The sequence below is a fragment of the Vipera berus genome (genome assembly GCF_964194415.1).
Source record: "Vipera berus genome assembly, chromosome: 11".
Lineage (NCBI taxonomy): Eukaryota > Metazoa > Chordata > Lepidosauria > Squamata > Viperidae > Vipera > Vipera berus.
The window spans coordinates 1,205,882-1,227,857 of NC_138214.1; the positions used below are offsets into that span (position 1 = coordinate 1,205,882).

Sequence of the window (21,976 nt, forward strand, 5' to 3'; positions counted from 1 at the left end):
CCCTTCTCAGAGATGAAGATGTGGAGAAGGGGGCGCTGAATTTTCTAATGGTACTGTCAGCAACCGGAAGTCTAAATCTCCTTCCAATCTCCAGCACTCTCGTCTAAAATCTAAGGCATGAATAAAGGATCGCAACGATACACCTCGGCATTTCAATTCAGTTTTTGGGCTGATTTTAGCTTGCATTTGGCAGATTCATCCCCAAGAAAAGGTCCGCAGAACAGGATCAATTAATGGGCAGTTTTTTTCCCACCCCAAAGAGGAAACGAGATAATGGTGCATTTTCTCGGCTGCTCTTTTCAGATTGTTAGGAGGAAAACGTCAGCAGCAGAAGTATTTTTTCTGGAGCCACTGGTGCAGTAACTTTCTGGCTGCACAATTCAGAAATTGGAGCCAGACACCATTATGCTGCAGTAGCTGATCCTGTACTTTTTCCGAGGTCCTGCAGATGCTTCGGTTGAAAAACTGAAATAAAACTGAAGCTCCCTTTTATTAAGACCATTCAACAAATTTAAAGGTTCTAGGAGTCTGTCAACAGTTCCAAGGGTTTACTCAACATTCTTCTAGCATCACTTTATCCTTCTTTTCTTGCTCTATTTACTTGCAAGATTCTCTTGGTTTTCCTCAATGAAAGCTCTTGCTAGCACTTTGTAACATTAAATGGAATCTTCTGGAGAAAAACTCTAGCTTGTCAAGTAAACAGATTCACCATTTTAGACTGTGACCTTGCATTTTGTTCAATGTGCAATATGGTTAGAGCATCCTTTTAGCAAAAAAAAAAAGTTAAAAAGTGGGTGGTTAGAACAGGCCAATTAGCCTGATTGGAAGACCTTACTCAAAACAGGGCTTTGCACATGAAGAAGGAAACATAATAATATCACTGTCTCAAAATCTAATTTGTACACAAAGGACAATGCGGGAGGGTTTTTCCTTTGTCAGATGGATATCAAGCCCATCAGCTAAATGGTCTCTTTGCTGTCACACCCCACTGAAATTTAATATGCTCAAAATTCTTTCGTTTTTCCATTTATACAATTGAAATGCAAAACCCTCCATCAATAATAAAAAACCCAGTTAAAATAAAAAAATGTACCAGATTAAAAGCCAAAGCACTGAATAATATTTTTCCTCCCTTCACAAAGAGGAGAGTAATGGAGCTTAGCTGTCCTATTTAATTTACATGGCAACCACCAAACAGCATTAGTCTTTTTTTTTCAAAACAAAAAAATAAAAAATCTTCTACAACATGAAATGATTGAACAGCCATTTCGAGGTTGTGACTAATCAACCAGACACTTAAAAAGTAAAGTCCTATTTATTAAATGTGTTTATATAGATTCATAAAAAAACATAAAGAGAGAATTTTATACACTTTATTAAAAGATCCGGGAAAAAAATAAACAATAACAATATAGAAGTAACATAGTAAAATGAGTTGCATTATGCAAGTTTCTAGAAAGCACAAACAAGCAACTCTAGCGATATAAATGTGGCAAAAAGGGGAAAAAACATCAAAGCATATATTTCCTCCATAGCAACTGAGGGAGTGAGTGATCTCTTGTTGGCCTTGAACTAACAGACTGGACTAATCGGGATTTGCATCACGATGGAACCAGATTGAAAGTGAATGAACTGGTTTCTACTGAGTTTCCTTTTGGTCCCTGCAAGATTATATTTTTACTCAACCGCTTTAGCCTTTTCTTTATTAACTATGGATTTTCAAATATTCAAAATTGGAGGGTTGGGGGTGTTTTTTTTTGGGGGGGGAAGACCCAAGTCAAATAAATTCAAATACAATCATTACAAAGTTACACTTTAGGATCCAATTCCCCCCCCTTGATTTAGTGCAAAAGTCTGAAACCAGGGCAAAGATTTTTTTCTGGCTTGAAAAAAATCTGTTGATTATGGATTTCCTTAGAGCAGAATTCACATTTCTGCACTAAAATCTTCAATTCTGCTTTCCATTTTTTTTTCTTCTTCTGCTAAAGGGCCTTCCTAAAAAATCACCCTCACCATGTTAATAGGTTAATTTGGCATTCTGAATTTTGGAAGATTTTATTTTTGGTCCCGGTAACTGCAAAACAAAGCAAAATTTAACAGGAATATCCTCCCCTCCCCAGTCTTCCCCCCTTCCCATATTAGACAAGAGAACAAGTCACCCCCTCAGCTGTTTGGATACCAAGAGCCATGGCAACAAAATCATTTGGCTTCCACAACTATCAAATAGCATCTGTGTACAGTAACAAAGATCTGAAACCATGTAAATTCTACGTCAGGTGATTTCTCTCTGTTGTGTGTTTGGAAAAGACCACTTTTTGACATTTCAATTGTTATTATCTGTTGGCAGTTTGGGGGATTATTTTGCGTTTCCAATTGCCTTCTTTGGAAGGCATGAAGTTTCTGATTGTAGGACACGTGACTACGAGGGTCACCAGCAAAGGTTTCCTGGGCTACAAGTTCAGCTTCTCTCCCTCCATTTACAATCAAAGAACACCCACCCCCAAGGCAGGCCTCTTTCCCCAACTGTGGGACCTTCAGATGGGCCTTTGGCTGTGGGAAGAGACCTTAAAGAGATGCCTGTCCTCCTTTGATTAGGTGGGACTTCAGCTCTTCTACATTAATCCCCAACCAGCCGGGTTTCCGCTTCTGAATGTTGAAAGTCAACCCAACTGGAGGGTGTTAAGTTGGCCAAAGTTTCTTTTACTTTTAAAGCCCGATGCTGAGGTTAATATCGGGCACTGGTGGTGAGGGCTCAATGGCACGTTTTATTTATTTCATTATTTATTAAATAAAGTTAGATAGCTGCCCAACTCACACATAAAGCCTTACCTCACATCTCAGCTTGAAACAAGATTTATTTTCCCCCCAATCCCTAGTTTAGAGGGCCTTTTCATTTTAAAACTGTATTAAGCCCACTGTGATCTATCAATTTTTGGCTAGCACATGCATTCATACTCATCTGCGCATCTTTCCAGATTCTTAAGTAAACATTGCGCACATCCACGCATGTGGTATCTATCTCTGAGATTGTTACATGCCTATGCACAAGTTCCCTTTTCTTAAAAACTGGACCTGGCTCGTGGGTTCAACTCCCTCCCCTCCACATTCTGTGCAAAGCCATTCTTAGGACTTTGGGGTTAGGAGGAGAACCTCCCCGCTCTAGGCCAGAGGTCTCCAAATTTGGCAACTTTTAAGACTTGTGGACTTCAACTCTCAGAATTCCTCAGCTGGCACGACCCTACTGGACCTTCGGAGGCCTTAGTTGAGAGGGTCAAGTGAGCCAGGCCCACAATTTGGACTTGGCTAAGGGTGAAGCAGGAGAGGCAGCCTGGATAGGCTGGGACAGATCTATCCAGCAGCAAGATCTGCTATTTCAAACTCTGGCCTGGAATGAATTAGGAAAAGGCTCAGCTTTGGAGCAGGTTCTTCTCTTGGGAGGCCCAAAGGGCTGGCTAGAAAATCTTTGAAGAACTTTTGCTGGTGACCCTGATTTTGATGTCAAGCCTTTGTTTCCCATGTTGACCTTTCTTCTGAGCTGCAGGTTGAAGTGACCAGTCCGCTGGGTTATAAACTATATGGCAAACTACAAAGCTTGGAGAACAGCAAAGCAACTTCATGCGTTCAGATAGGTTTTATAGCAAAAAATCTCTTCCTTTTCAAAGCCTTAGTAATCTCTTTTACAAACTTTACCTTGTATTATTACAGACTTTTTTTTAATATATTCAAAATAAGTTCCAAGGATTTCTTTCGTGGACTATGTACATAAGTGCAAAAAGACATGTCTCACACATTCGTACACCAACTGAATCAGTTTAACTGCAGCATATTGGTTTCTTCAACACTGTCACAGAGTTATTCCACGGTATTTTTTTGTGGTCTCTCATACATATTTTACTCTTCCTCTTTCTGCTTATAAACAAAAATATAGATTTCTCTTTCTTCCCTGGTCCTGATTTGGACATCATTACTTCATAGGCTTAGAACATTGACAGATGAGGTTTAAAACATCAAGAATGGGAAAAGCTGTTGGGTTTCTCCTTAGGAAAATCCCTCACAAAGGGACAAAAAAGGCGACTGCTTGCAAAATTCAATGCAGACTTAATGATATTAAGTCCAACTGAAAGCAAAGGACTCAATTTTGCAGAATTCCCTTGATTTTGCTCGGACCTTCTGGGAATCTGTTGACCAAATCCTGTATTCACCTTTCCAAAATATCTACTATTTGGAAATGAAACTAACATTTCGAACGCTACAGCGTGGCAACCCTTTCTCTAATTTTGATCACCAAGAGAAAAATACTGTGGAATAACCCAACCCACACAACAATTTCTACAAGCTATAAAACCTGACTCTAAATCCATGTGTTGTAAACTTTTGACTGAAAAAGTGACATCAAAGACACAAATCCAGCATTCACATGGGACTTTGGGATTTTAAAAATATTCAGTCATATATTTCTCCGACAGTATTGAACTGTACCTTAAACAAACCCATACTGTTACACATTACTTTTTTTTTAATTTACATGTGAAAATTTCACAAATAATGTATACAAAGGTAGCCATGTTGTAGTTTTGTTGCCATAGCAACAACAACTTAATTATAATTAGTTAACAATGAATCTATCATTGTAAGGAGTTACATACAAAGTTAATTCTTCTGTTTGTTCTTAAACTGTAAACTATACAAACTAATTATGGACTGTATTTTTCTGTTTTCTATATCTTGGCATGCGCTTCAGTGTTGTTGTTTTTAGAAGATAACTAAAAGAGTTGAATACATGTATTTAAAAATCTTAACATTCTCTAACTCTCCTTCAAAAATTAAATCCATTAGTTACTAAAGGTTATATATTTATATATGTATACATGCACGTTTGTGTGCATATATATACATACATATATATATATATATATATATATATATATATATATATATATATATATATATATATATATGAAAGCAATAATAAAATCTGTTAAAACGAACAATAAAATAAATGAAAGTAATGCAACATGAATTAACTTGTTGTAGCCTATTAACAATGTCTTTTAAATTCTATTTACAATTATTTTTAGGCTATCAACTAATAATAGGTATTTTTTCCTTTAAAAAATTACTACAGTCTTAAACATACAATATATTCTAAGGCCTTGATCAGGCAACATGGTAAAAATAATTTCGGGACGTCCTTTCAGGGGAAATTTAAGACTTTTCCTCATATGTTTCACTTTTTTTCCCGTTGTAAGTGAAATGTATTTTGGATTTTTTTTTAAAAAAAGGGGGGGGGAAAGAAACTCCAGTTTTTAAAACTTTGTGTATTAATACAGGAGATTGCTTCACTCTGTTTCTCTAACTATCTAGTGCAGGGGTCTCCAAACTTGGCAACTTTAAGACTTATAGACTTCAACTCCCAGAATTCCGAGCGTTGAAGTCTACCATTCTTAAAGTTGCCAGGTTTGGAGGCCCCCGGTCTCACTTTGAAAGGCCAGGATTGCAGGTGTGGCTTCTCTGCAAGCCCCCTTCAAGAGAGGGTATAAACCTAATTTCTAAGGTTTTTCTTCCTCCCCTAGCAATAACTAGCTCCCACGTACTTTTCCCCCAGTGCCTGACGGGATGAAAAAAACATCACGGCTCAAATATCTTGCTAAGGCAACAGCTGCTTGCTCTCCAAGTAAACAGGGTTGAGAAGTCAGTCTGCAGAGCTCCTGGGGGACAAACAGTTTGTCCCCTTCGGAGGAAAAAAAAAATTTGGGAGGAAGCCATTTTGGAATTTATTTAGGAAATTTATACGGCCGTATCCTCACTACAGCGGGTCTAGGCAGCTTACAAGCAAGGACAGGCTACAGTTAAAAAAATAAATTGCATCTGCCCCTGTTGGAAAACTACCTTACTCCACACAGCGTTTCAACCTGGCTGCAAATTCAGAAATGGACTTTTCAAGTCCTCTCCTGACATTAGACATGCAGTCCTCGACTTGCAACAGTTTGTTCAAAGTTACAATGGCAGTGAACGAAGTGGCTTAGGACCGTTTTTCACACTTATGACCATTGCAGCATCCCCCTGGTCATGTGATCAAAATCCAGACACTTGGCAACTGACTCATAGTTATGACGGTTGCACAGCATCCCGGGGGTCACGTGACCCCCTTTTGTGACCTTCCGTCAAGCAAAGTCAATGCAGCAACCAGACTCACTTAACAACTGTGGCAAGAAAAGTCGTCAAATGGGCCAACGTTCACTTAACAACTGGCTCACTTAGGAACCGAAATTTGGGGTCGATTGAGGTTATCAAGGACTGCCTGTATGAGGAAGGGGCAATGCACGGGGGAAGGAATAGAGAATAAAATAAATCACATTTCTTGTGATTTCTTGGCTCACTTATCAAATCTGTTTGCTGGCTTTGCCAGGATAACAGCAGGCTGACTAGCAAGACTGAAAAATAGAAAGGGGGGGGGGATCTGGAGCCATCCTGGTCAGGCCAAGACTCGGGATCTCTTTTGCAAAGAGTGGAAACTGCTTAGCAAGACATTCCTCAAGCGCAGAATGCGCCCGTTGACCCTGAAAGGCTGTTCAGGGATGGGCTGGCTCTGGGAAAGGGGGGGGGGAGAACGGGGGGGGGGAAAGAGAATTTCACACAGTATTGCAAATTACACCACTTTACAAAAAAAATCCCTTTATGCTAAACAATTTTTGTAAAAACAAAGAAACCGAACGGGGTTGATTATGAAAAAATAATCTAATCCATCAGAACACTGTACTTTAAGATAAGAATCATAATTTTACAGATCCACCGACTTCTAAATCCCTCTCTGTTTTTGTGCATGTATGTTCAAAGGTTTAGGTCTTTTTTTTTAATGGAATGGCTAACAAATTTCCCCCCTCAAAAACGACCAATCAGCTTTTCCGTTTTCCCTCTGCAATGACCCGTTTTATTCAAGTTTCTGCATTTCTTGCATATTATTTGCATAAGGCTGAGAGAAAATGGGCACACGTACACCACATGCATACTTTTGAGAGAAAGAACTTTGGATAAATTAAAAGGAACACACAGGTTTGGATCAACCTGCACCGGCTTGTAAAAAGTCGTTAAAACTTACACAGATTTGAACAATCTTTATAGACAACTCTGGAATCAAGTTCACACCTGAATCCGGGTTTGGGAGATTTGATTTAGAGTCACCAATAATAGCTCAGCGACTTTGTAGACAGAATGCAGCTCCTCCTAAGGAATTTATAGTCTGCCGACTGTGTTATCTTTCTTTCTTTCTTGAATAAAGAAGTCATTGCACAACAATCTTTAATAGTGCTACCCTCACAAATGAAATTTCTATTCCCACCCTCAGGTTGAAATTTGGTGAAGTTTCCAAAGCTTCAAGCTTTGCTCTTTTTCCCCCCTCAAAACTTTTTTTCTCTTACAAACAAACACTAAATTTGCAAAGTTGATATTAAAAAACAAGAAGAAAAAAATTCTTGTGGCACCTAGAAAAGTTACCCTGACACACCTATCACTGGATCGCCATATAAAGAGTGTGTGTGCGTGTGTGTGTGTGATGTGCTATGTGTGTGGCCATATAATCAGTTTCAATGTGGTCTGTTGCAGGAGTACAACGTATGACAGCTAGGAGTCACGTTTTCCTACGTGTGTGTGTGTGTGTGTGTGTGTGTGTGTGTGTGTGTGTGTATGTGTGTGTGTGTTGGCTCCTACATTTTGCCAAAAAAAAGAAGAAGAAAAAATTGCACCCCCGATATTCGGTTTTTTGCACACTTTAAAAGCTGTGAAATTGAATGCTGTGGAAGTGTGTTAGGCTTACATTCTGTGCACATCTACGCAAGAATTCTTTTTTTCTCAACATCGTTCAGAGAAAACCGGAGAGAGAGAGTTACATCAAAGTGACAAGATTACACAAATCTCCATTTACACAGATAGGACTGAAAACAGATGCTCCACCTCCTTGCTTGAAGACCATAAAGCTAACACCGGTGTGTGTACACAAGTGTGTGTGTGTGTGTGTGTGTGTGTGTGTGTGTGCATGTGTGTGTGTGTGTGCATGTGTCTAATCTTTCCAACTAGAGATCAGGGATATTCTCTGTAGAGGCACTGCCACAGGTTGTGCAAATCCCATATCATCACCATCATCACCACCGCCACCATCTTTTAAATATACAACTATCTGCACCTAAGGAGTAATTCAAATCCTGTTTTTCTCCATTAACAGTTACAAAGCCGGGAAACAGAAAGTCTGCAACCAGGACTGAAGGACATTCAGACGGGCAAGGATGCCAAATTCAAGGGGCTGGATAAATATTTCGATAAGCCTTCAAAGTAGCACCAGAGATCTTAGTTCTCTGGAAGCTTATCTCCATGTTTCCATCAATTAAGGGTGTCATCCAAGATGGGCTGTCCTTGTTTTTGGATTTTATGTGGTTCCAACTTTGGAAAGACATCTCAACTTACACCAGGGGTGTCCAGTCATGGCAACTTTAAGACCTCTGGACTTCAACCACCAGAATTCCCCAGCCTGGGAGTTTGGGAATTCTGGGAATTGAAGTCCACAAAACTTAAAGTTGCCAAGATTGGATATCCCCGATTTACACCTGAAAGTAAAAACGGCCAAAGTCTCTCATGCTTCAGAACTGAGCACCAATCAACCAAGCAAGCTCTGAGGGCTAATGCATCCAGAATTACTTCCTGAGCCTAAATCCTAAATTGTAAATCAGTAGCTTAGACAGGAAAGCGTTAACCTATTTTAAAAAATGATTTTTTGGGGGGAAAGCTGTTAACACTTGTTTTGCTTCTCTACATGATTGGAGGCAAGGAAATGCATTATTATATACACAGCGATGTGAAATCTCAGCTGCCAGCTCTTTAGCTGATGCTGGCCTTCAAGATCTTCCCAAGGAGCTGGGATGTCATCATGTACACATGCGGTCCCAAGCAGGGTGGCCTTTTGCTATGGACAGATAGAAATGTGCAGACTTTCGAAGTGCCCTTTAATTAATGAACACTATTATTGGCAAGAGAAGTAGCTAATGGAGAACTGAGGCATCTGCTTGGTGCTGCTTATCTGATCTAAGATATGGAGCTGGGTTATGCATGTTTGAAAAGTTTCTTTTCTTTCTTTCTTTTGTTCTGTATATATTACAATTAACTTTTGGTTTTGAGGGTAAAAAAGCCCCCCCCCCTTTTTTTAAAAAAAGAATCAATCTTCTTCAACATGATTTCTTTAAAACCTGGTCACTAAAGGATTAAGAAGCTGAGGGCCACATACTGCAGAAAATTGTAACTGAAAAGTGATTTTTTTTGGCCAGTATTTTCTGTGCTCCAGTGAAAATTCTTCAGCATTGAGTCCCTGGTCCATTTTACTTTATGGTCTCTTTCTGGACAAGTTTGTTGTTGTTTTTTGCATTATTTACAATGTTTAGAAATCAATCTAATCAGAAATGGATTAGAAATCATCTGCAGCCTGTCTGAATTTCTTCAGATCTTCTGTTGTCTTTTTTGAAAGCAGCTCCTTCCTGTTTCCCATTGTAACCTTTTTAGCATATCGTTTAAAAAAGGGGGAGGGAAAGGGAAATTGAAATAACTGTCATCTATGAAAAGATATCATGATCATGAAAAAATGGTGTGGAATATACTTGATAAGGATGTACAACTTTTTGTCTCTCCAAATAAAGTCAATATAGAGTAGGATGTAAACAAAACATTAAGATAACACTTTGAAAAACAGACAAACATTTATCCATTGACAATAGAACAATTAACCTAGTTAAGTCCACTGTGCAAGAGCACTTTGTCTTGATGGTAGACAGGAAAAAAAACCCCACTTTTTGAAAAGTGTGTTAAAGTAAGGTGTTATAAAAGTCTATTTTATAGTTCTCTACTTCTATGTCTCATATAACAGAGTACTGTTTTCTTACTTGTTTCTTTTTATATAGTGCTTTTTTTAAAAAAATGTTTTGACATTCCCACAGATCAGTTTTTGGTTAACATGGATGCTGCCGTAGGATTACGGTCGACGCTGGAGAGGAGGAGAAGCGGGGGCAGAAAGCACAGACAGCCCACTCCAGCTTCCCACCAAGAGAGGAGGGGAAACAAAATGCACAGGGAATTCCGCCGTTTTTGCTTCAGGAGGCCAACAGCACGCTGGGAAAAGGGGAGAAAAGAAAAGAGTGACAACAGGGACATTTGGCAAAGACAAGCAAGCCATGTGAAAAACAGCTGAAGCGTCACTTACTGTTGTGTTGCTTCTACATCTGTGACACAAACATGCTGCTGTTCAGTTCATCGACCGATAACTGGGAGATCTGCAGTAAAACAAAGGGGGAAGGAAGGGAGTCCCGTTAAAACAGGCCCTCGACGGTTAATGCTCTCCGCTAAGTTCCAGAGCCCTCAGGAATTCTACGGCAGGGGAGGTAAGCCGCCCTCTGGGCGCCACACTGCTAATCCTCTCGGCTGCCATTACACCACGGCACCGTTTGTGCAGTGACATCACAATGCACGTGATGTTGCTCTGACCTCATGGCCCCTTCTTCCTCCACTCTCCACGGTTCACGCACAGCCGGCTGGCTTAGATGGTGGGGAAAGAGAGGGCCGGGGGCCTTTTCGGATCACAACCCTTGAAGGAAGCATCGCTTTACAGTTGCTGGGCGTCCCTTTTAATGCAGCCTTTCCCAACTGTATCAACTTTACGATGTGGGGACTTTATCTCCCAGAATTCACCAGCTAGCCATGCTGGCTGGGGGATTCTGAGAGTTGAGGTCTTCACCTCTTAAAGTGGTTGAAGTGGAGAAACCCTGCCCTGGCTATAACATTAATGGTGCAAGGGAGCCATCAAGTAATTTCAGGAATATTAAGTGCGAAACCACCATCATCTTAGCAGATTGAAACTGGTCCTTGCCCCTGCCCGGGCACTGGGTCCCTCCAGACAGCTACTGATCCCTAGGAAAGATCAAGGAGCTTTGCTCACACCTCCAGGGCACGACCAGGGCCAGAAGTGTGTGTGTGGGGGGGGGAGAAACCTTCATCTTAAAGTGTAATTTAAATGAGCTAAAAACACACTGGGGAGATTTCAGATTTATCCTCGTTCCCTTTCACTTCCACGAAAACATTGCATCATAGCAACAAGCTTTGGCAGACTGCCAGGAAAGCTGGTTATGGGTTGTGAGCTGATCTTTCCTAATCAATATATTTTGCATGGCCCCAAGTTCAGTGCTTGGCATCTTGTCTCTGGCTAATTCTTACAGGATGGTTAGCTTCCCTGTGCCAGCAAAAGCCTGGGAAGAGCCCCCCCCTTGTAAGACTGGCACCCCAAGGGCAGAGCAACTGGCTGGGAAAGGCTGCGCCAGGGAAGGAGCCCACTGCCCTTTTTAAAAGGTATGAACAGAGGCAGAGAGTTCAAGGCTAGAGGAAGAGCAGTCCTCTTTCCTGTTCTGACCCTTGCGGGGACTCCATTCCTTCTGCGGTGGAAGAGAGCCACTTCCAAGGAAGGACGCCACCTTCATGCGATGAGCTGGCAGAAATCTCTTCTCCTCATCGTTAAACTTGAGCCCCCTGAACAGCTGCTCCTAGCCTGCCAGGTCTGGGAACCGCTGCCCCAGCACATCTAGAGGGGAAAGCTGGATCCTCTGCACTTCCCGATCCCTTGCTTCAAAGTGATGCCACCCACATCCATGAAGAAGGCCTTTGCCCCATGGCAGATCCACAGCATCTCCGAGGACCCGTCTTCCTTCATGGGATGCAGGCACTGGCCTCTCCTCACGGCTCATAAAGGGAGGGTGGGGGTGCAGACGGGTTTGGGGAGGTGCCCTTGTGAATGGACACCACCCACCCCCTGCACACCAGTTGGCAGAGTGTTTCCAGACCGGTCCAGCGGCCTCAACGTGAGCATCAGGAGGGGCAGCCCCTGACCGAGCTGGGTTTGGGCAGCACCCTTATTGTCCCCACCTCTCTGTGACCACTGGTAAAAAGCCCCGGCCCCACGTGGGCCTGGGCCAGCTCCTGGCCCCTCCGACCCCATGAAAAAAAGCTATCGAAAGGGGGCAAACCTGATTGGCTGTTGCAGTTGCAGCGAAAGGAACGCTGGTGGCGGGTGTAGTTGCTGCAGAAACAGTGGTGGGCGTAGCACCGTGCATCATGGGAACTTTTCGGTAGGGAACCATGGAAGCAACAAAACAGGAGGGTGGAGCGTTTATGGAACGCGGTGGGGGGCGTGTCGGGAGTCACAGCAACAAGCCGTGGTGACGTCATGGAGGGAGACACCAGGATGCGGCATGCAACCACAGAGCAAAGCAAAACAGCATCGGGGATAGGGGAAGAGAACAAGAAAATAATAAGAGAAAAAAAGGGGAAAAGGCCAATTACAATTATAATTAAGGAAAAAAAACTAAAATATTCTCAACACTCAGTAAACATTTATAAGCAGATGTATAGAGAACTCGGGGTGGGGGGTGGGGGGTCAAAATTTCCAGAGATGGGTGGAAAAGGAACGAATAACCAAACCACGTTTTCTCGAGGGGGGAGGGGCAATATAAGCGGGTCTGTTGTCCGCAACTAATAAGGAGAAATAGCAATTACAGGCACACAGGACCCCAAGCGATCTTGAAAAACAGCAATCTACACTTGACTTGTGAGTAAGGGTCTTCATGGACCTCGTTTGCCTCTGTGCACCCTCTGGTGACTCCCTTGGCGTTCTTTCCAGTCACCCCATAAGCCTCAGGGGAAACTTCTGCTGGTTCTGTCCCAGTGGTGTGGTGGGTGCTGATGCAGCCCATTTCAGCTCTCCGTATATCTTCCCACCCCAATTTCTCCCAGAAGTAGAATACAGGAGAGGGGGAAAACCCCAAAGCCTGTAACAGCTTTCAAAGATAACAAAACAGGAAGACTAAAAGCGGCCTGGGGATCTGAATGGAACACGGGACTCTGGTCTTTGCTTCTGAGGGTTTTTCAAGGTAAGGCATAAGGAGGGCTGCAATTTGGGAAGACCAAGGAAAGGGGGGGGGTGTCCTGAGATGTCTGCAAGGGATGAGGGCCCCAACCTTGAGTCTCTCTCTGGCCCACAGGGTGAGGGGTCTGAGGGGTGAGGACAAATACTAGGGTTGGTTTTTGGATCCCAGGAAGCCCCTTGCAGAAACGCCAAGCCCTGGCTGAAAACTCAAGCACCCCCTTTAAAGGCCCACCTCCTACCCCAAGGAGCAAAGCAGGTAGAAAAATCAGGTCGCCACAGACTTCAGAGCCTAAAAAGGACCTTGGGCGTCCTGGAACCACATCTTCACCAAATTACTTATCCCAGGTTAGGTTGGAGGGACATCAACAGCCCCAAAGCCATCTGGAACTAGTTTCAAAGTGGTTTAGAGTAGGGCAAGTCACTGCTGGCTCAATTGACTAACATTCCCCCTTGTGGTCTGGAGGAAGGAAGCTGCGTTCAGTGACCCAATTTTACATTCTCCGTTGAACTTGTTTGTCAACTTCCACGGCCCGCCTTCTGTTCTCCCTCATCAAGGTTAGTCAAGGGGGGGGGGGGGGAATATCCAGGGAAAAAAAATGTCTGCACTGAAAGCAAACGGACGGACGTGAAGGAAACAGCGGTTGTAATGGATGGCACACAAGCGTAAGGCTAAGCTTGATTAAAGCTCCTCCTCACAGAACCAGCAGAAAAGCTATAGCTTCATCCTTTTACAGCACCACCCAATGTTCTCCCAGTAAGCAAGTGAAATAAGAGTTAACTTTCAGAGGAGAGGAAATATGTCTGGGAATCCTAAATACCAAAATACTCCCACGGGCAGGGAAATACAAAAGCTCCCTGCTCTTAAGATACCCCCTTTGTTAGCCCATTTTCCCCTTCTACTTCCTGCTCCTTTCTGGATTAGAACACAGGATGGCTGTAGTCCAGCCGGAATCACATCAGAGATGACATCACAGCACTACGTAGCCCATCAGACTGGGCTACAGGGAGATGTCAGCAAGGGTCCAAGGGCAAGGATCATGGAATGGATTTGATGACATCGTGCCAGCTTGTAGCCAAAATAATTTGGTTATCTCAGGAGGAAATTAAGAGCTGAACAAAGGCAAGTAAGGGAGATGAGAAGGGGCCACGGAAACGCTGCCACGGGGACCGCTGAAGGAAAACGACGAGGGAGAGGATTGGTTTTTAACGCTCATCTAAGCTCAGCTCCGCTGATTGCATCATCACAATTGCCACACTACAGAAGAGCACAACCATTTCAGCCTTTACAGGGAGAGTGAATTTTCAGCCCGACATATCATGGGACACTGCTACACACATACATACACACAAAAAACCTTCCCACTCTCCTCCCCTCCCTCCCCACCAATGACCCCACTGAGCCAAAGGCCTCATTTGCATTAGGAAAAGGTTGTGGAGAAAAACCTACCGACGTTTGCTGCGGGTGCCATGCACAGCACAGACCCTGCACGTCATGCAGTGAAGCGTGGAAAAGATGAACAGAAGGGATATTCAGTTAGTGAAGCCGTTCGTGGGTTAACAGGCACACATTCTGAGTAACATGATCATTTTACAGGGGGTGTGTGTCCTCTTTGGGGCAGTGCCCACAGCCATGCCCGCACAGACTCGGTCCGACAGTAATTGAACCGTTTAAAGGTCAGCGCTGTGGCCAGAGGGGAAACGTATGCTTGGATTTTACGCAGCGGGTTTGTTCAGGGTGAGTTTTGAATCCACTCTCTGAATCCCAGCAAAATTTAGCCCCCTGCTCTCAGGACAGATTTTGCAGACTTGTTTTGCCAATTCCGCAGGAAGACACGTCCCAAAGGGAGAGACCGGACGGAGGATGGGTGCCCCATCTGCTTAGCCAGGCTGGCGTTATCGGCCCACTGGCCAATGTTTGATCTTAAACCTCTTGGAAAGTTCCGACAGGCCGCACGTTAGTGTTGTATGCTAGCTGCACAAAACCGGTGGAACACCTGAATATTTGGTGAAGAGCAGCGTTCACACCTGGGCTTTCAGCTGCAAGGAAGGCTTCCCCCGGGTGGGAGAGAGGGGCTGCTATCAAACACTGGCAGGGAGGCAGGGAAACAGGCCTGTCCGTGATGGTTATTCACAGCAGGAGAGATTGCTACTCTTTGAAATCTAAGAGAGCATCTAGATGTGCACTGGAGACGCTACTTGTGGAAGAAAGAGCAAGACATTCAAAAGAGAGGTGACATTCCTGGCCATCCGCTTCCCAAAGAAATCCATGCTGCTCCCCAACTAATTCAACTGGAAAACCGTCTCAGATCCTGGGAAGGCAGCGAGAGAGGAAGCCCTGTCCTCCAGCCCTGGGGAGGGGGCCTCTTCTCTTCCCACACCCTCACTGGACACCCCTGGCTCAGGCAGCACCAGCAAACCGAAGGCTCACAGCAGGGAGGGAAGTCACGCACAGCTGCTCTGGGCAAAAGCTCAGCAGAGAGCAGGCCCCTTGGAGAGTCAGACGGTGGTCCCGGAAGAGACGGGCTCGCCTCACGCAACGAAAGAAGAGCCAAGAGGCCGAGCCAAGGCACCTACCTGTTGGGATAAAGGCAGGCTGTTGCAGCTGCATGTTTGCAAGGGCCTGCTGGTAGTGAAAAACGCTCGGGCTGAAGACTGTGGTGGCACCGTTGTTTTTTTCAAGTGCTGGCCTCTTTGGTAAAGGTTGAAGGGCACCAGGTGGCAATGCCTGCAGCCAGTGGAAAGGGGAGGGGGGAGGAAAAAGGGAAAACCAGGTTTAGTCGAAGCATGGCTGGACCAGGAGAGGTGCTGTGATCTTCAAATCACCTGCAACTGCTGAGAAACGGGAGCTGGGACAGAATTCACCCCTTGACAGCCGAAAGAAGTGAAACTGTGCCAATCAACGAGCGGGCGAGCAATCATCATCGCCACAAATCCCAGATTACTTTTAAAGCAAATTTAACTGCCATGGCTGAGGTCTCCCTCAACTGAGGCCTTTCAATTCCGAAGAGGTCGGGAAAGGCCACAGAGGCAGGGGGGATTCCGGGAGCTGAAGTTCACACATCTGGAGAACGTCTGGGCCAAGGAAGACTCAGTTAAGGAAAAGAAGCAAAGGTCCCAGAACTGAAGAAGGTCTGTTTGCCTTCTCCTCCTCTGGGTTATTTTTGACAGCTAAGTAACTTTTAAACCCGCTGACATTTTAACTTGTTCTTTACACAAAATTTCAACTATCAAGGATGCTGCTGGAATTCTCAGACTGCAGCGGATATCAATGTGGTAGGTAACAGTTCAATTTTCAAAGGAAAAAAAGAAGGGAGGGAATTAAAAAAGGGGGAGGAATCAAAAACAATTTTCACTTGCCCAGAAGCAGTTGCAGAGGTGTGCAAGCGACAAGCATGAAAGACACACACACAGGGAACATTGACGGCTAAAGTCAGAGATACGGCTATTAGCAGGGGAGGGTTAGCAGAAGCAGGGGAGGCCCAGGTGTTAATGCAGAGACTCCTGGCTACAGGTGTAAATGTCACCCCACTTCCTGGGCCAGCTTCTGGTTCTAGGGCCGGTGTGGTGCTGGAGGACATTGTGAGCGTCAACGCTGCGGGCAACTGACCTTCGCCTCTGTTCAATTCTCTTATTTCTTTTATTTAGAGGATTTATATGGCTGCCTACTCACTCAGGAACTCTGGGCAGCTTACAAACAAGAACACTTCCCCGCGTGGTAAGGTTTTAAGGCTTCTCTCCTCGTAACATGCAAAGAATTTGTAGAGTGCTCAGTTTGCAGGCATGTCTTCCTCTCACCCTGACACCCAAATTGCGAATGCATCTGGGACAGAACAAAACAGAATTTGGGGTGTGTGTGTGTGTGTGTGTGTGCGCGCACACACACGCAAGCCACAGCAGTAGCAGCAGCTTCTCTGCCCCACTTGAGTTCCTGAAGAACCACACAATTGGCAAGACTTAATTTTCTTCAACAGGAGGAGAGGAAGAGATGGTTTTTGTTTTGGGGAGGGACTTTAAAAACTGGCCAAGGGTGGCAGGGGAGTTTGGCAAGGGAGAGGTGCCAGTCAAACGTGGCTAACCTGGGCCGAGTGGTTGAGAGAAGACAGGTGCACAAAGAGAAAACATACCCCAAAGGTAAGCTAAGCCTTCGCTTAAGCCAGAAGGAGACTTCTGGCAAATGTTTGTCTAGATATGACATCTAGTTGACATCCACTACTTGGTGTACAGTATAAGCTAGCTCAGGGTGGGCAACGACAGCCCCTTTACAACCTGTGGACTTCAACTCCCAGAATTCCTGAGCCAACCATGCTGTAGTTGCCCTCTCCTGAGCTAGTTCCTGCTCTATGATTTTAGGGATCATATTTTTGCCCCAAGGGGTACTCAACACTCTCTCCCAGGTTGCAAAACTCAAAAGATGCCGAGTCCCTTCACGTTCTGTCGTAAGGCACAGGTGTGGGCCTTTTAGTGGATGTGGCGACAGGATGAATTTGGCCCAAAGGCTCCTTTCATTGGCATTATCTACCCCTGGGCTGGCTGGGCAACTTTCCAACCAGCTCATCTTGTCTGGCAGACCTCTGGCATCACAAGGCGCTAATCCTCACAGCTGTCTCACCATCACACTTAAATGGAGAAGGCGCTCACCTGCCGTGGGGGCTTTCACCCAGCCCGTTACTCATTGCCCCCCCAAACGCCTCAAGAATAGATGCATCAGAGGCCCTAAGCAAACATATTCCTTACTGTACATGTTTATTTTATTTTATTTTATTTATTTATTTCACCTCAACCCAGGGAAATGGAATTAAAATTAAAATTAAAAATAAAAAACCCCCGCTGCATTTAATTCACTTCTAAATTCCTGTTTTTCCCCTGCGCAGGGCTGCTTCTCTTTCTTGAGCAAAAACAGCCACCGTATTACAGGTAGTCCTCAAGTTACGACCACAATTGATCGACTTCTGGTGCTAAGTGAAACATTTGTTAAGCGAGTTTTGCCCCATTTTACGACTTTTCTTGCCACAGTTGCTAACTTAGTCACATGGTTGTTAAGTGAATCTGGATTCCCCGTTGACTTTGCTTGTCAGAAGGTCACAAAAGGGGATCACCGTGACCCTGGGACACTGCCACCGTCATAAATACGAGCAGTTGCCAAGCATACGAATTTTGATCACATGACCCTGGGGATGCTGCAACAGTCGGGAGAAAAACAGTCCTAAATCACTTTTTTCAGTGCCGTTATAACTTTAAACAGTCACTAAGTGAACTGTTGTAAATCAAGGACTATTTACACTGGATTTATTATTTAGGAAAACTGCCCACTTAATTCCTCCCCAATTTAAGAATATTTACCCCCAAATCGCTTGAGGACCTGTGACAAGCAGAAGTCAAACATTCTTACAACACCCCACCCCCCCCCCCTTCTGTCTGGTCTGTCTTTTAAAAAAAGACCTATTATTTCTGTAAACAAAAAGCAACCCAGCCTATCTTCTTTCTTAGAAAACGGACACCTTGAAAGCTGAGCACGGGGGGGGGGGGGGGGGGGGCAGAAGCCCCCGGGGAAGACAGGCAAGGAAAAATGACCAATGGAAATGGAGACAAGGGGATGAAACTTGAAAAGCTGAAGTGGAAAAGGATCCCCCCCGCCCCAAACACAAACTTTGGAATGGAGTCTGCACGTCAGACGAAGGTCACAATCCATTCCCTGCGCACAGATTCTTATCTGGTTTTAAGAATTTAGGGGGGAAATGAAGAAAATAATTTGAGTTGGGCTCTCAAAGAGACAGCTAACTGGGGGCCTTGCCGCAGTTCTGACTCGAACTCCGGAGCTTTTTTGGGGGGATGACCGGGACACGTCCCCATTGGTTACTTGAGGGACCGTGTCAACCCACCCGTGCTGGCAGAGGAGGCAGACGGAGGGTCCCCTCAGCCCAATTATTCCAGCTGGCGGGGTCCAGGAGGAGGGCCTTCTCCACCGTGGCTCCTGCCCTCTGGAACATCTTGCCCCCCCCCGCCCCCTTGTGATGTGAGGTTGGCCCCAGCCCTCCTATCTTTCCGCAAGGAGCTAAAGGCTCTGCCAGTCGCTTTGCAGCCCCAGTGGGAGAACAGCGCCATAGGGCTGGTTGATTGAGACATCACCCCTTCCTGCCCATGAAGTGCCTGGCAGGGCCCCTCCAGAGGCATCCTGCACTGCTTGGAAACAGACGGACTGGAAAAAGCTGCAATGAGAGATCCTGGCAAACATTTTTGGTAGGAGAGACACCTGCTAGTTCAAAAATGGATTTTCAATTCCAGCAGAGTGGCAGTCCGCCCCCCCCCCCATCTTAGGGGGGCGCAAAAGAGCACAGACCGAAGCATCTGATTGGAAATATGTTTTTCCTCATATGATGGGCAGTCTCCGGACACAAAGAAAAGGAAAGGAGAAAGAGAGAGGGAGGGAGGGAAAGGGGAAAAAAAAGAATACTAAGGTATTCCATGCAATCTAAAGGATGGTTACATGCAAAGCTCCAAGTACCAGGTCAAAGTTTGCCTCCAGGGGTCGCTTCTGTGATCGGAGAGCTGGCTGAGTCTTAATTAGCAGGCAGCGAGTACATGGCGGTATTGAGGAAGGGGGGTTGAAGCACAACACAAAAAACAGCAAGCAGAGATGTGTCAAAAAGGAGAGCAACGTTGTGGAGAAGGCGGAGAGAAAAAAATAAAATAAAATGAATGCATTATCACAGTAATTTTTTTTTGAAAAAACAAAAAACCAGACAACAATGCATGCACCACAGAGAGGTCTGCAACAGTTAAAATGGACAAAGAATAGCTGGGGGAGGGGGGCACCGTCTCCCTTGGAAAAGGGTGAAGCTTGGGCACAAGTCTTTCCGTTCCCATTTTCACAAATAAGGCGGCAGGGGAAAGGCCGGTAGGATCTGACCCTTCACTCGAGGGAATGAAAGCAGCACCACGCCACAAGCTCCGCCCCTTTCACGGCATGCATGACATCACGGTGTGAGTGGAACACGAGGGGTGGAGCTTCCGTCCTGATGAAGCTTCCATCACAAATCCTTCTGGATAAGCCATTCCGCGTAACAGACCCTGGGTTCTCACACAATGTCTCTGTAATGTGCAAAAAAAATATTCCCATGCTCCCCCACTCCTTTCTTTAAACCGGGGGGGGGGGGGTCCAACCTTGTAAACTTTTAAGACCAACTCCCAGAGTTCCCTAGCCAGCATAGCTAGCTGGGGAATTCTGAAAGTAGTCAAGGTTGGGCACTCCTGGTTGAAACATTTATTCGATAAAAATCTCCATTTTTAAAGTGCACACTAGGCAATAAAGACTAGATTGTGTGAAATTGTGCTCCCAATTTGCCTAGCTGCCCTTTGAGGATAGCTTCTCGTTTTTAGGGCTCATTAACAGGGCTGAATTCTTGGATCTAATTCAGAGAAGCAAGTTCCACTGTTTTCAGTGAGGATTACTTCTGTGTAAGCAAGCCATTGGAGGCGTGCAGCCAAATTGAGTAAATATCTGTGAAAAATGGGATGCACTGGGCGTGTGAAATATTAATAAATAGCGTAAGTAGCACTTGTCCAGAAATGGGTGATTAGCGTATATTTGAAATCTCAAGATTTCTTCCAAACTTAAGAAGGAGCCATCTATTCTCAAAGAATTTTGAGACAACCTGCCGGAATTCTGGAGGTGTTTCCAACCACACCCTGCCTTTCTTCAAGATGACCAACGCAAGCGTGATCCAAGAAAGTGTTCCATCTAAACCAACTTTCCTGGAGTCTTTCCATGCCGTGACTTGGGGAGAGACAAGACTGAAAGACCCTGCGCCCACACAAGTCAGTGTGAAGGAGGCCTGCCTCCCCTTCTTTTCAGCTTTGACTTCCAAATCCCTGATTTATAGAACGCCACTTGCTTACAGCTGCTGAAACAAGCCAGAGATGCCTTTTGAAAATCCATCGGGGACTGTTTCTTTCTCTGTCTCTGTTTTGCCTAACGATCAATCAACCAGTCGATCCCTCAACCAACCAACCAACCAACCAACCAATTACTGCGCTACCTTAAAAGGCGCAGGAGGGCAGGCTTTGCTATTCATCAGCGCCAGTCGGCAGCTGCATTTGAAACTTCTCCCAGAAGTGAAACTGTCTGATAGAAGTTGGGAGACTTGGGGAGAGGGTGGGGTGGGGAGTTAGTGAATATTACAAGACAGTTTGGATGACCCAGCTCTGAAAATAAGCAATCAGTAAAATGTTTTAAGGCTGGGTGGGGTGGGGGAGTTAAATGGCACACTGCTAATAAAGTGTATGCTGACTAGGGACAGCATGAATTCAACATGAACTGGGGTGAGGTGGGGTGACGAATGTTACAGGTAGCATGTCAGGAATCAGCCCTGATCAACAAAGAACGTGTGAGCCAATTCTTCCAAACGCCGATGAGAAGCTTGACCATCAAGGTGTTCTCTTTTAGTGATAAGACCCATGCAAAACCCAGAGCTGATGCTTGGCATCTTAAAGTCTATGGAGATTCTCCGTCCTCCAGGTCCTGGTTGTCCCAAAGGTGCTTTTTCAAGAGGCAACTGGACTTCCTTGTTTTTCTTTGAAGACGTTTCGCTTCTCATCCAAGAAGCTTCTTCAGTTCTACTGGATGGTGGGGAATTCAGAACTGAAGAAGCTTCTTGGATGAGAAACGAAACGTCTTCAACAAAAAACAAAGTCCAGCTGCCTCTTGAAAAAGCACCTTTGGGACAATTGGCATCTTAACGTGAAACTGAGTGATACAGATATGGGTACAATGGCATAAATCGGCTTTGTAAAGACCAGGTTGGATCTTAAACAGAAAATTCTCCATGGCTCTTTCTTGTAAACTTTCTATGCTGACAGAGGGAGAGAAAGGAAGTGGCGCTTCCTTCTGAAGGAGTACCCTGGGGCCAAACTGATGATTGTGGGAGGGTGACTCTATTAAAAAGGGGAAGGGGCACCCCCGAGCCCTCCACCCCGTCCCCACTTTGTGGGACAACACAACATTCAGCCAAGTCATCGCCGGAGGCGGCTCCC

At 44.8% G+C, this 21,976-nt stretch overlaps 1 protein-coding gene across 4 annotated transcripts in view; it reads right to left on the bottom strand.

Moving 5' to 3' along the window:
• Positions 1 to 21,976, bottom strand: part of MBNL3 (muscleblind like splicing regulator 3) — a 49,213-nt gene that overhangs the window by 2,315 nt on the left and 24,922 nt on the right. For 2 of the 4 annotated variants that reach the window (XM_081336558.1, XM_081336561.1), the window contains exons 6-10: positions 15,521 to 15,671; positions 14,394 to 14,429; positions 12,048 to 12,142; positions 10,238 to 10,307; positions 1,360 to 10,146 (exon numbers count right to left, since the gene is read on the bottom strand). In XM_081336558.1, coding sequence (XP_081192684.1) covers positions 10,251 to 10,307; positions 12,048 to 12,142; positions 14,394 to 14,429; positions 15,521 to 15,671 — 339 coding nt within the window. In that variant the 3' untranslated portion in view covers positions 1,360 to 10,146; positions 10,238 to 10,250. Of the gene's footprint in view, positions 1 to 1,359; positions 10,147 to 10,237; positions 10,308 to 12,047; positions 12,143 to 14,393; positions 14,430 to 15,520; positions 15,672 to 21,976 lie in introns of those variants that run through there. The other 2 variants (XM_081336559.1, XM_081336560.1) reach the window with 2 other exon arrangements.